The sequence below is a fragment of the Halichoeres trimaculatus genome, unplaced genomic scaffold (assembly GCF_033239565.1).
Source record: "Halichoeres trimaculatus isolate MK-OKI-2021-1 unplaced genomic scaffold, fHalTri1.1 fHalTri1_scaffold_23, whole genome shotgun sequence".
Classification (NCBI taxonomy): domain Eukaryota; kingdom Metazoa; phylum Chordata; class Actinopteri; order Labriformes; family Labridae; genus Halichoeres; species Halichoeres trimaculatus.
In genome coordinates, this window is record NW_027437201.1 from 6,919,053 (window position 1) to 6,931,958 (window position 12,906).

Consider the following 12,906-nt stretch of genomic DNA (forward strand, 5'->3'; position numbering starts at 1 on the left):
AGCTTGAGCTTGATGCTGGAAGAGTTTAAGCAGAATACAAAGGTACTTTTGCTTTGAGAATGGAGGAACACTTAGGGAAGAAACTCATCCCACTCTGCCCTCTACTGAAAATTTTAGTAGCCTCCCACGTTACTCCTCATATCCCCCAAAGCCTGAGATTGATGAGGCAGATGAGCAGCAAGAGCCAGCTTATCTCTGGCGATATCAGTGGGCAGCCCCCTTCACTGGAGTTTGGTTAAGGCCCATGACACCTTCCAGAAAAGTAAAAAAAGAAAAAGAATTCTTATTATAAGATGGTAAAAGACCAAAAATTGAAGTCTAAATCTGCTAGTGTGGTAAAAAAAATGCTTAAAAAGCTTCTTGAAATAAGAATAAGAAACTAAACAAGTACATTTTTTCTGAATCTATTGGCAGATTCTTTTACTCTTTGCAAACATTTTTGTCTTTAAATATCTTTAGATGTGATATTTTTCTAGATGTGTCAAGTAAAGGTTCTTAATATAAAGGAACCTGAATACAAATTTTACTTAAATAAGACATAAACACTTGGCATGGATGTCAGTTTTTGCAGCATACCTACTCAACAACACGGCCCCTAGCAGTCCCTATCACCTTAAAAAAAACACAACTCATATACATTTGTTGTTTTTTTGTTTTGTTTTTTTTTTGTGAAAATTCAGACTTCTGTTATGTAACTGCCTATATTGTTGTGAAAATGCATGTTATTGGGACAAGGGATGGGTACCGCATTAGGTTTTTTTATAGGTACCGACCAAATTCTGTCAAAAGTAGCAGGTACTGTTTCACATATCAAAAGGTACCATGTTTAGGTACCTAAATGCATCCTTGTGACTGTGAGGGAGTGGGAGAGTAGGAGATTTTCCATGCTGGACATGAACACAGCATTGCAAGGTTATATATCGAAGAATAAATATGTCAAATTGAAAAAAATATTTATTTTATTTTTAAATAAATTGATGTTTTTTACCACATTAATACAAAACAAGTTCCGAAAATTGGCACCGTTGAATACCAGTACCATTTGCAAGGTACTGGGCATCCCTAATTGGGACACTTTTCATTTGGCCATAATTGCACAATAGCACATTTACTTTAAAGTATTTAAATCTTCAATTAGAAAAACAGAGACATCTAATGTCTGGATGTTTAAGGCTTAATGCGTTTTTCTGTCTGAAAGGGAAAACCACAGGCACTGATATCTGCCCGACAGGAAGTATTTTCATCAGTGTTTTGACTGCGGAGCTCATTGTTTCTTCCCACACTGCCATAATGAGTTTTTTAAATTTTTTCAACATGTCCTATCTTTTTGATCATTTTTAGTTGTGTGTTATTTTTTAGATAGTGGACTGTCTTCTTTTACTTTGACAAGTTTCTCAATGATCAAGATCAGATTATCAGTCTTCACAGTTGAGACTATTGTTCACCTCCTCTAAGCTCGTCTTTCTAATGTAATCCCATTACCACTGGATGATTCAAGCTATTATAACTGGCTGTATTTCCTTTAATCTTGTTTGCCTTTGTAGTAAAAAACAAAAAGCTAATGATAAGAAGGAAAAGCTTCTCTTTATACTGTTGATTTTTGTTGCATTCAGCTGACTTGTTTCCTGTTATCTATCACTCTTCTATGTTAACCAGTGGCTGATTTTGATCTTTATGTCAGTCAAAGAAAGGAATCAGCCTGGGGTCAAGCTACAGGTGCCTTTGAGGGTCATGCAACCACATAGTTTCCATTCACTCTTGACTCTTGAAAAGTTCTCACACCCTTCTTTCAGAGTCATAAAATGAGTTGTGCAATCTGTGTTTTTCTTTTGATATGTGTGGCACTCTCAGGTGAAGTGAGATCTGCCAGCCAAAACAGCCTGAAAGTGGGATGTTTGATGTGATACTAATAGACACATTAGTCTCACAGCAGAACTTTTAGTTGGACTTGTTAATAGGATGTTAAACTTCCTCTAGTTTCCTGTGTAATAATTACTGATAGTAAGTCGAGTAAATACCAGCATTGTTTCAGGATCTTTGTAGCACAAAAAAAAAATGTGTTTGTCATCCTCCTGCTATGCACACACACTCTCTCAGGAGTGTGTGTTCTCTGTGGTCTTGCAGGGTGTGTTCCTGAGTGTAACATTTTAAAGACAATAGGAGCTTATTGTTGTAAGGCAGGGAGTTATTTCAACATGGAGGCAGTGGAGAAAAAAAAAAACCCACACTCGACTCCTTCCCAGTGAATAACAACTGGATGCTGAATCCTGACTGAGGACCATGCTCAAACAAACTGTGCTAACAAATGAAACAGAAAGATCCACCATAACATTCAGACTGATCAGGACAGATACTTTGACACAGCTTCTTTTTTTTTGTGGAAGGTTCAAATATTACTCAGTACATACTAGCGAGACCGGTTTTCTAAATGCGCGAGTTGGAGTGTGACATGGGGGATGGAGATAAGAAAGTCGGGCTGTTTCCTGTGTGTTGCTGTTTGTCTGAAGGATATGCACTGCAACAAAACAGAGCTGTGGATTTGTATAATTTATCAGTTATAAAAAAGACAAAACTTTCTTGGCAGGTATCTTAAAGTAAGCATTGCAACCTAGTAGAAAAAACAAAATGCCTTAGTGCCATCTATTGTCTCTTCGTAAATAGAGCTTTTGTGATACAAACTAAAGTCTATTTACTGAGTTTAAGATATTTCACTGACAATGAGGAAAAAAGACTGTAATATCTGAGTTTGTACAGTAAAGTTATGACACCAAAACAATGTTTATTTAAAGATTTAGATGTTTATTTAACATGATCAAATCAGCTTTGTTTAAATATCATACGTCGCTTCATCTGACAAAAGTGCAAACACATGATTTAAATGATGATTGCACTTTGAGTATCATTATTTAAATCATGTAGCAAGGATACAATTCAATCAAAACTGAAACACTAACAGCTTTTATTGTTCAATTTCAATTTCAAGTGTCCAGTCATTGCTAATGTGTGCAGTGCAAAACACTCTTATAGTTCTTTCCCAGTTTCTGGTCAGAAATATCTTTTCAAACTAGTGCAGCAACAAACAGTTTTAAGAAACTTGAGCAAATTAGACTTGCAGCTGTTTTTAGTCACTGCTTTCAATTTTAACCTTAGTTTTTGATGTTATTTCTTAATTCACATGGATTATATTTAGGTTAATAATGTAGCTCTATTGAAATTGGACAACACACTTTTAAGAATATGTTTTGCTGCAGTATTACAGAGCTATCTTATTTTATTGAAAATGTGAAACAATAAAATCTTTACGTTTTAATTTAAACAACCAATTAAGTGTCCTGAGTTTAGGGTCTCAGAGCAAAAAGCAACAATGGCTGGCTGTCAGACCTTCCCGGGGGTATATAAGATCAAGGGATAGACCGATATGGATTTTTTGGGGCCAATACCAATCTTAGTAGGCAAGGAGGCTGATAACCGATATTTGAAGCCGATATTCATTTGCAGTCAAAGTGAAAATATTGTCGTAAAATATTTTGAACAATACAAACTTCAACACTTAACTGCATTTAATGCCTTCAAGCATTAGCCTGGGAGCTATTAAACAGCTCCCAGGCTTAGCAGCATGCTTTATAGAGTTAAATGAAAACTTTTTCTACAGTAAATAAAGTTTTCCTAAATTTCTATCTAACTGTAATAAAGCTGGACATAATTTAGTTTGTGCTGCCTTTTACAGGCATGTAATGCAGTTCAATTAACTTTCTGTTTGGTTTAACATGACTGATTTTTAAATGACCATCTAGGGCTTCCATAGTGTAGACAGGGAGATGCTCTGTGCAGAGAAGCATCAGAGCCAAAACTACACAGTTTTGAATGGGTTCCATATCGGCCGTCAGATTAAAATCAGCCGATGATAATCAGCTCGGCTGATAATCGGTCTATCTCTTATTAGATCAGTTTAATATGTAAGGATGGGCCGATCACCAATCCCCCAAAATTAAGGAAATCGGCATCGATCGATTGATGGTTGCATGTCTAATCTGAACCCATAAGAATTAAGAGAAGCTGAATTGTCATACAAAAGAGTATTAAAAGTACTTATGGAAAACCATAGTAGTGGGTTTTTCATAGCTATAGTAAAGGAAACTGTTACAGTTTTAAAATTGAAGTGGAAAAATAATCCAGCCTCTCTGATTTTCAATGACTTAAACACAAATATCCGCTGAATGTCAGCCACAGAGAAATTGAATTAGTTGAACCCGCAACAGCGGTCTTCTCCTCCCCTCTGTAAATGTAATGGGTCTGGTTCTTCTTACACATGAGTGCATCTTTCTGTCCCCATCATCTCAGCGTGTCCCTTTTCTCTTGTTAAAGCTCTTTGACCTTCACCCTCTTCCGCTCCTTTAAACCCACCATTAAAGGCCTCCGTCAGCTTCAGTGACACCACAGCTTTGTCCATTAAACGCTGTTTTGAGGATCTGTTTCAGCTTCAGGTTTCCCTCAGTGGGCGACTTCTGGGCTGAGGACAGCGAGTCACATGACCGTAGTCCTTAAAATCACATCAGTTTTGACTTGATGCTCTATTTGTTGATCAGGCGCCTGGGAGCTTCATTTACATAAGGCAACACGGCTGCTGGGAGGAATGTTGTATTTTACATTCCTACAGTGGACGCGCGTACACAAAAGCAGTTTCGGTTGTGTTCTGTGACTGAAAGCTGAGATGTTTAACACTGATAATTAAACAGTCTTATGCAAGAGGGGAACAAAGTCTATGTTCAATTTCTGTGGTCAGAGTTGCCCTGTGATTCTGAGAGTCTGTGTACAATGTTAGATGCATTGGTGGCTGATGCTTAGCCTTTAAAAATAAAGCAATTGTGGCAAATTTTATGAAGAAAATAAAGGAGTCATCATTTTCTTTAAGCTGGAAATCAAATTTTAGGATTTAACTTAGATTGTGGAATTATTAAAGGGTCATTTTTAAGATTTTTTTTTCTGTGAAACCCTTCATTTCCTGATTTGTGAGAAGAGTTATAGAAGTCTGTAACTCAACATATTTTTTCTTAAGCCAGAAACTTAATCTAACTTTGAAATTAAAACAATTCTGAGATTTATTTATTTAATGATTAAGTTCCAGCAACTAACAAACCTTAAAAATCAAATTTACTTTCAACATCGGTTTCTTAGTGGCTGTGTTTATCTCCTGTATGAGTGAGGATGTAAGCCCTTTAAACCTGTTGCTTCAGAGCCTGCCCCTTTCACGGGGGAGTCACAGGGGGGAGGGATATATTATACCCGGCTTTATGAATAGGCTCGGGTTTTTTCTCACACTGAAAGATTGTGTCTCCTCTGAGAGTTGGGACAGTCTTCAACAATAGCTCATTGTGCACAACCAGCAGCTACTTTCTCGGTGGCTGCTCTTGCCTAATCAGGCCGTGTGCTCTCAAAAATCTTTCCCCCTGCACGTTTAGTAAAACACTCTGAAAAATAATGATACTGTAGTCAGATTTTTTTGTTTCCAAGCTGGCTGTTCTCTGTTGAAAAATTACAAAAGACACCCAACATCACATGGACGCATTCACATGTAGGCGTGATTTCTCCTCCTTGTGTTGAAGAGTGGAGTAGAGCTGATAAACATCCTCAGTTTCAGTTTACCCACAACAGCTACAACCTTTGGACAAGTGCTCAAAGTTAGAATATGAAAGTTAGAGCTGGTTGTAAACACAGGCAGGAAAGAGGATTATTCATCACTACAGGCTGCACTTAGGACCTGTTGGTCATGGTAGTAAAATTCACAGGAAATTGCAAACAAAGAGTACAGGATACAGGAATGAACAGAGATTTGTTTGTGGAAGTGAAAGAAAACATTTCAAAAGTTGGTCGTCCTCTCAAAAGCAGGCTTTAATCTTCATTTTTGATCAAAGAAAAGAAAATCTCCAGGCAGATTGTTTTCCTGCAAACAGAGCGACAAGCCAATTGAAATGATGGGAGGGGCTGTTGGGCTAATCCTCCACTCATGTGACTCGGCTGAATCATTAACCCAAGGAGGCCCCGCCTTCTCTAACCCTGCTCCCCCTCTCCCTCCCTGATTCGCCGGGATAGCTGCTGGGAGGGTACGATTAGGTTACACTCAGGGCTGGGAGGTGCTTGGGCCGGGCAGTCCTGCTGAGGCAGAGGAGAGGAGACAGAGAAAACAAGTGGGAGAGTTGCAGACAATATGCCTGACAGGTGGAGGCTCCCACAGCGCTTTGTTATGGAATGTAGGACTTTGGAAAGAGGAAATACGCCACGTTGAACGAGAAACTGAATCAGCACTGGGTTAGCTGATTTAAACAGCCATGAAAAGCCCGGTGGTTTACGGCAACCCAGTCATGTTTGGTCCAGTGGATTGGAACTATGCAACTGGTCCCCCTGTAAGAAGAGGGAAGAGCGTGGAGGAGCTGGGGGATGCCGGGTGGGCCAGAGAGAGGGAGAGGATGGCCCATCTGCAACATATCCAACAACTACACCAGCTACAGCTTCAGCAGCAACAGGTTGGATATCCCGGGTATGGAGGAGTTCCTCCCGGACACCCACAGGGACCAGTCATGGTAGCAAGTCCTGGTGACCCAGTTCCAGTTCCTATGCCAGCTCATGGTGGCATGATGGTTCCTGGGGGTGTGCCAATGCCACCTCAAGTGCATATGCAAGCTCCGTGGCCCGTACAGTGGGACAACCAAGCCCAAATGAGACCCAGTAATGTGTGCCACCAAGCTGAGAGGCCTCCAGGACATGACGTTTACTTCCACCCAGGTTCGGAGGATGGTCACCTGGATGTGAGGATATCTGAGTGGAAAGGCAAAAATATTTTTTACCAGGGCCCTGAGGATCACACACCACAGGGTCACAGGAGAGTGCCAAAAGAAAAAGACTACAATGGTTTCAGAACCCAAGAAAAGTTGGATGAAGAGCGAAGAAGAAGGGATGACTGGGTAAGAGAAAATGACCATGATGCTGACCGGTATGAGCATAGGAGTCCCAGAGACTTGGAGGAGTATGACCATAGAGACAAATACAGATACAGGGATCACTATGAAAGGAAGTACAACGAACATTATGATGACAGAGCACAACAACAGTATGACAACAGGAGACCTGGTAAACATGATCTCAGAGAACAGGACAGTTATAGCAGTGAGTACGAAGACTATTATGATCACAGATATGCTCGCAGAGACGATTACAGGGACAGTGATCGCCACTATGACCATGATCGGGATTATTACGACTCAAGAGAGAGTCAACGTTACAGAGAAAAGGAGTACTACCAGCGCAGAGAGGAGGACCGGTACGATGAAGAGCGAAAGCGCAAGGACCGCTATGCAGAAGACCAGTATGAACGCAGGGAGAACAACTACAAAGACAGGGATGTCTATGAGCGAAGGCGTGAGGAGACTTACTCCAGCAAAGGAAGGGGCCAGTACGACTCTGAACAGGACGAGTACAGTGGTTATAAGGAGAGAAACCACTATAACAGGTACAGGGATACAGGTGATGACAGAAGAGATGACGACCACAGGAGGAGGGACCAGTACAAAGCAAGGGAGCACTATGAGCGAAGGAATGTGGACCACTACAGCCAGAAGAAAGAGGACCACTACGACTCCAGAGAAGGGGATCGTTCCCAAACCAACCCGAGAGACCGGTATCGAAGTTTACGCTCGATGTCCATTGACTCTCAAATTGAGGAATACCCTCACAAAACACACTGTGAGAAATGGGTTGAGCAGCAGAACCAGAAGTTGGCGCTCAGGGAAATGCACTCTTTTGAGGATCCCGTGATATACCAGCACAATGAAGAGCCCGAAAAAGGATACGAGTCGGGTGCTGGAAGCGCGGGTTCCAAGCGGCGGCGCAAACCTGTGTATGTTGGTTCGCTAGATCGGAACAGCTTCTACAGGAAGACGGCCCCTAGCTCACTTCGAAACTCCCAATTTGCCACCACGAGGAAACAAAAACAAGGTAAACATAAGGAGACTATCATGTGAGAGAAAGTATTCCAGATGTGCATTATATGTGGTATTTTAAGTTTGTGTGACCAACTCTAAAAAATGAAAGATTCAGACCACTAGACAACTCTTCCATTCATGGTATGATGAGAGACTCAGGTAGAAACCACTTCATGCAACGTAAGATGCAGTTTGCACCGTCTTTCTCCTTCCAACCCCTGGAGATAAACAGAGCAGAGAGTGACAGTCTATTGAGTCTCATGCTGTATCATTGATGACCTCCAAAGGTGATCTTCTAATCAAAGCTGGGGGCTTTAAAGTGCTGACTAGCCAGACTCACTTCCTTACAGCGTGTGTGTATGAGTCAGTATCACCTATCACACAGGAAAGTGAGCTGTCAGGTATTTGTAGGCGTAAGAACCTGCAGAACGAGTTTTGTGGCCTCTTGGTTTTTGTTGTCTCTGTCAGTCTTTCAATCTGCTCTCTGCAGTTTTCTTGTTTGCTGCTCAACTTTGCATCACTGATGCTATGTGTTCCCAAAACTAGTCGGTGCAGTTTCTGCCTTCCAGTGTTAAAGTTGTTTTTCTAAGAAAATTCACTTTTCAAAAGTAGACTTCAGTGTGCTGAAAGTTGTTTTGTTTTAGTGATATCTTCCAGTATGTTTTGGATATAAATAGTGTATTACAACCTACAGATTAAAGCTTAGATATCACAGCTAGAGATTCTTTAAAGTGGCTAATTTCCTCACCATTTAAACAGAATTTTGAATTCTGACTTACTTTTAAGTGTTGCTTCAGAAAACAGCCAAAATTAAGCAGTTCATTGAGGATCAGAGTCTGCAGGTAAATAAAACCAACTCAGAATGCTGTGTGGCTAAGGCTGGCACCCCCCTTTAGTCTTTCTTGCAGGTGAGAATCAACATGCCTATTCACACTGCTCTAGTTCAGGGGTCTGCAACCTTTACTTTAGTAGGAGCCGTTTGGCCTCAGCTCACCTGGATTTAAGTCATTCAGAAGCCACAATATCTTAACAAAAAAAAGACACTTCAGGGTAAAAAAAATATACATAGTTTAAGTCTTTTTTATTTTTAAATTATTTGAATTTAAAAAAAAAAGCAAAACTTTTAAAAACTTGACATTTTAAAATTTGCAATAATTTGCAAAAATATTTGGAAATTTATAAAGTTGAAAAATTATTATTTTTTATATTTGAAATTTAAGAAAAAATTCCAAAATGTGACACAATTTTGTTATTTCAAAAAAAATTACCAAATTATAAATAATTGGGTTTTTAAAAAAAGCTCAAATTTCAAATATTCAGAAATTTCAAAAAATTGGAAAAATTGAAAAAAAATTGCAAACAATATTTCACAACAAATTTTGGTTATAGCCCAAAAAAGGAAAACTTTGAAAAACTTCACATTTTAAAAATTGGCCTGAAATTTTCAAAAATTTACCAAAGAATTTAAAATTCAGAAAGTTGCAAATTTTACTTTTTTGTATTATCTTTAAAAAATTGGAAAATTGTCAAACAATTTTGTTATATTTTTTAATTACCCAATTTTAAATATTTGGATTTAAAAAATGCTGCAATTGAAAACAACTAAAAAGTTCCAGGATTTGGAAAAATTTCAAAAATTTTGAAACAATACTTGAATTTCATAACAAAAATATTTGAAAAATAGCTCAACCAACCATTTTTGTTGTTTGGTAATGCCTTGCCACTCATCAAGCATACATATTGAATTATTATTATTTTTATATTAAATATTTATTATATTAAACATTCATATTATGTATGATTTTCTCTAGTGTCAGTGTCTTTAATCATCAATACCCGCAGTACCAAAATTAAAATTTATTTGTTTTAATAGTATTATTTCAAAGCTACAATGAGCCACTGCAAAGGAGTCAAAGAGCTGCATGAGGCTCCAGAGCCGCAGGCTGAAGACCTTTGCTCTAGTTATATGCTTATTTAACCACACACAGCCTACAAAGAACTTAAGTTCAATTTTCTTGATCAATTCTGCCACCAAACTGGGCTACATATGGTGTTTGTTTACATTCAGTTGTTGACATATCTTAGCGTTGTGGCTGCAGCTTTTAACCAGGACTAAAGACTTGGTTTCTGACTGTTGCTGTGCCGCAGCCTGGAAACAAAATGTGACCGTTGTTTTGGGCTTACAGTATTAAAAATATTAATAGTTTGTATCAGCAGTCAACTGTAAAGACAAATCCCTTAGCACAAGTTCCTCCAAGTTGCCAAGTTCTAAGTCAGTTGACTGAATTTTGCCTTATTAACTATGCTTTGGGTTTTATATCAAATTCAAGGTTGAGATAGCAAAACACTGTTTCTATTTTGTCATTTTGAAGTTTTAATGCTGACTTTGGTGAAGTTAATGTGTTTTAACACATTTTTAAAAGCTACTGTTAGGAACTTTTGCTTGTTTTGAGTTTTGCATGTTAATTTTCTCCTGTGTCATAATCAGCCGTGAAGTCCTAAAGCAAGTAAAGCACACATATAGCAAAGCCAAATACACAAATTTCAAATGAAGAAGTTTCCTTAGACGTTATGAATTCCTGCCCATGATTGATGTTGTCGTCTATTAACTGTTGGAACAGTTTAAACTTGCAGCCTGGACAGATTGAAGAAAGAATAGTCAGACCATTGGGGGTGTAAGGCTAATTAGAGGTCACTTTGGTTCACCCATAAACATTCATAGTCTGCAACAAAAGGAACTAAACATCCCAGAATAGGTGTGCATGTGTGTGAATGTGTTTCCTGAGGAGTCGAGGAAAGAGAGAGCACTCTTCTGTCCGACTTTATTGTGTCTGAAAAGAAGCAGGTGGCGCCCCATGTCCCCTCCCCCAGTTACCTAGAAACACACACACGCGCTGGTCAAACGTGCACGGACATACACACTGACCTCCACCACACAGCCTTTTCAGGAGTCCAAGTATTAATCCCTAGCGTCAGCATGGTGAGTGGATGGCGGGGGTCTGTCTGGTGCCAGGAGGTGGCCGGCACAAGCCTGACTCCTTCCCTGCAGGATGTGTGTGTCAGTGTGTGTGTGTGTGTGTGTGTGGGTGTGTGTGTGTGTGTGTGTTATCATGTCTCTGTGCAATCGAGGCTCTATAAGGCTTATTTGAGAGATGACGCCATTTTTCACATCACACACACACACGCACACACACACATGCACACTTGGCTCTGCAGTGTCTTGTCAGCCTTTAATCTTGTTAAACTGTTTCAGCTCTGTCAGGGGTTTGCCCTGACTAAAGCATTTGATTGCATGGCTAAAAACATTATAGACAATCTTGTTGCAGTGCTTATTGGGCTTACGCTGGGACTGAGTGACATTGAGGTGATGGACCAGGCTTCTGAGATGACCCTTAACGCTGTTAGAGGCCTTTGTTTCGCCTCCTAATCCTGTATTAGATATAAGACCTTTCTTTAATTCTGACAAGTCCTCAGCTAGTGAATAGCTGCTGCCAGTCATTATCCTGGACATGCATGCAGCTTGAATAGTTATGTACAGTTTTCTATTATTTTTAATTCTAATTCCTTTTTTGATGCCAGAGCAGTTTAAGTTCAACTTTGGACAAATAAACCCTGATGTAGCAAGAAAACACCTTCCTTTCTTAAAAAAGTAGCGCTACACTTAGGAAAAAATGCCGTCTGCTGTATGTGCAGTGTTTGAGTGTCCATGTGTGAGTATCGTGTCGTCATCCTGCTATGATCTGGCAGCGTATGCCGTCTCGTTGCCTGTAATCCTTGAGCACTTGTTGCCATTGGTGGGCAGGGGGGCTGAGGTGAGCTGGGTTGGGGGGTTTAGGAGTTAAGACAGAAAATCTTCTGACAAGATCTCAAATCTTCTGACAACGCTGATCTGAAGTTTCCCAAGCGACAAAAATGAAACTGTTTGCAAAATCTGATTTAGCGTGTCCGTGGATTAATTATAATCATAATCTCTGCCGATGATCATCGTGTGTAATCTAGTTTAATAATTTGTTGATTGTCTCGTATCATTAATACTGACCTCATCTCCATTTTGTAGTCTATTTTTAGTATTTTTAGTCTTGCTTCCAATCTAGGATGCATTGGGTAAAAAACTTTTAAAAAAAATATAAATCAAAACACTTTTTCAGCAAGTATGTGGATAACGTTACAATCAGAACAGAACAGAAAAAGTGACAAACTATTACCATAAGATATCAGAATTTCAAAACAAAAGACCCTTTAAAATGTCGTACTTATCTATTTTACACTGATGATATTGGATAATTGATCTTTGAATTGATCTAAAAAAACAGATTATGTTTTTTTTTACACCACTATGGTTCTTACAGGCATACATATCGTCACTACACTGTTATCCCACAACAGGGAAATTTACAGTTACAGCAGAAAACAAGTGAAAAACATTATAATAAGAATATATCAAGTAGTATAATATCTTAAGAGTGACTTTGAAAAAATGAAAATATTAAGGGTTCAGAGGGTAGCCCAGAACTGAGCTGGCCTTCTTCACCAGTCTGTTCAGTCTCACTTTCCTTTGTCCTGTTTTCCCATAGCAGGTAAAATCCTTCCCATGTGGTGTTAGTGTATGGTGTTACGCGCCTCGCCTCTTTCCTTAGCTCATGGGGGATAAAGGGCCTAGCACCGGTTAGCATCAGCACTCTACTGGCTGCTAACAGCTGATCTTATGTGCAAACTATGGTTACACATAGGATCCCTAGACACACATAGGAACAAAATTAGTAGAGGATAGTGTAGATGTGAATGCATGAGTGCAGTTTTTCTATTTTAGGCATCTAGAGACAGAAGCAGTAGTCAAAGAGCCAGGATGTATAGTTGGCATTTATTATGGGAGTACTAATTACAATTTTTCCCTGTAGAAAAAGAAGTTACATTCACACAAACGATGAAA

General features: G+C 39.2%; 1 protein-coding gene across 3 annotated transcripts in view; it reads left to right on the forward strand.

Annotated features, from left to right (window-relative positions):
* Nucleotides 1-12,906, forward strand: part of dnmbp (dynamin binding protein) — a 60,214-nt gene that overhangs the window by 25,308 nt on the left and 22,000 nt on the right. Inside the window, exon 1 of one of the 3 annotated variants that reach the window (XM_074662887.1) lies at nucleotides 6,171-7,989. The exons of the other annotated variants lie outside the window; for them this stretch is intronic. Within the exon in view, the coding sequence (XP_074518988.1) occupies nucleotides 6,327-7,989 (1,663 nt within the window). The 5' untranslated portion in view covers nucleotides 6,171-6,326. Of the gene's footprint in view, nucleotides 1-6,170; nucleotides 7,990-12,906 lie in introns of those variants that run through there. 3 annotated transcript variants of the gene reach the window in all.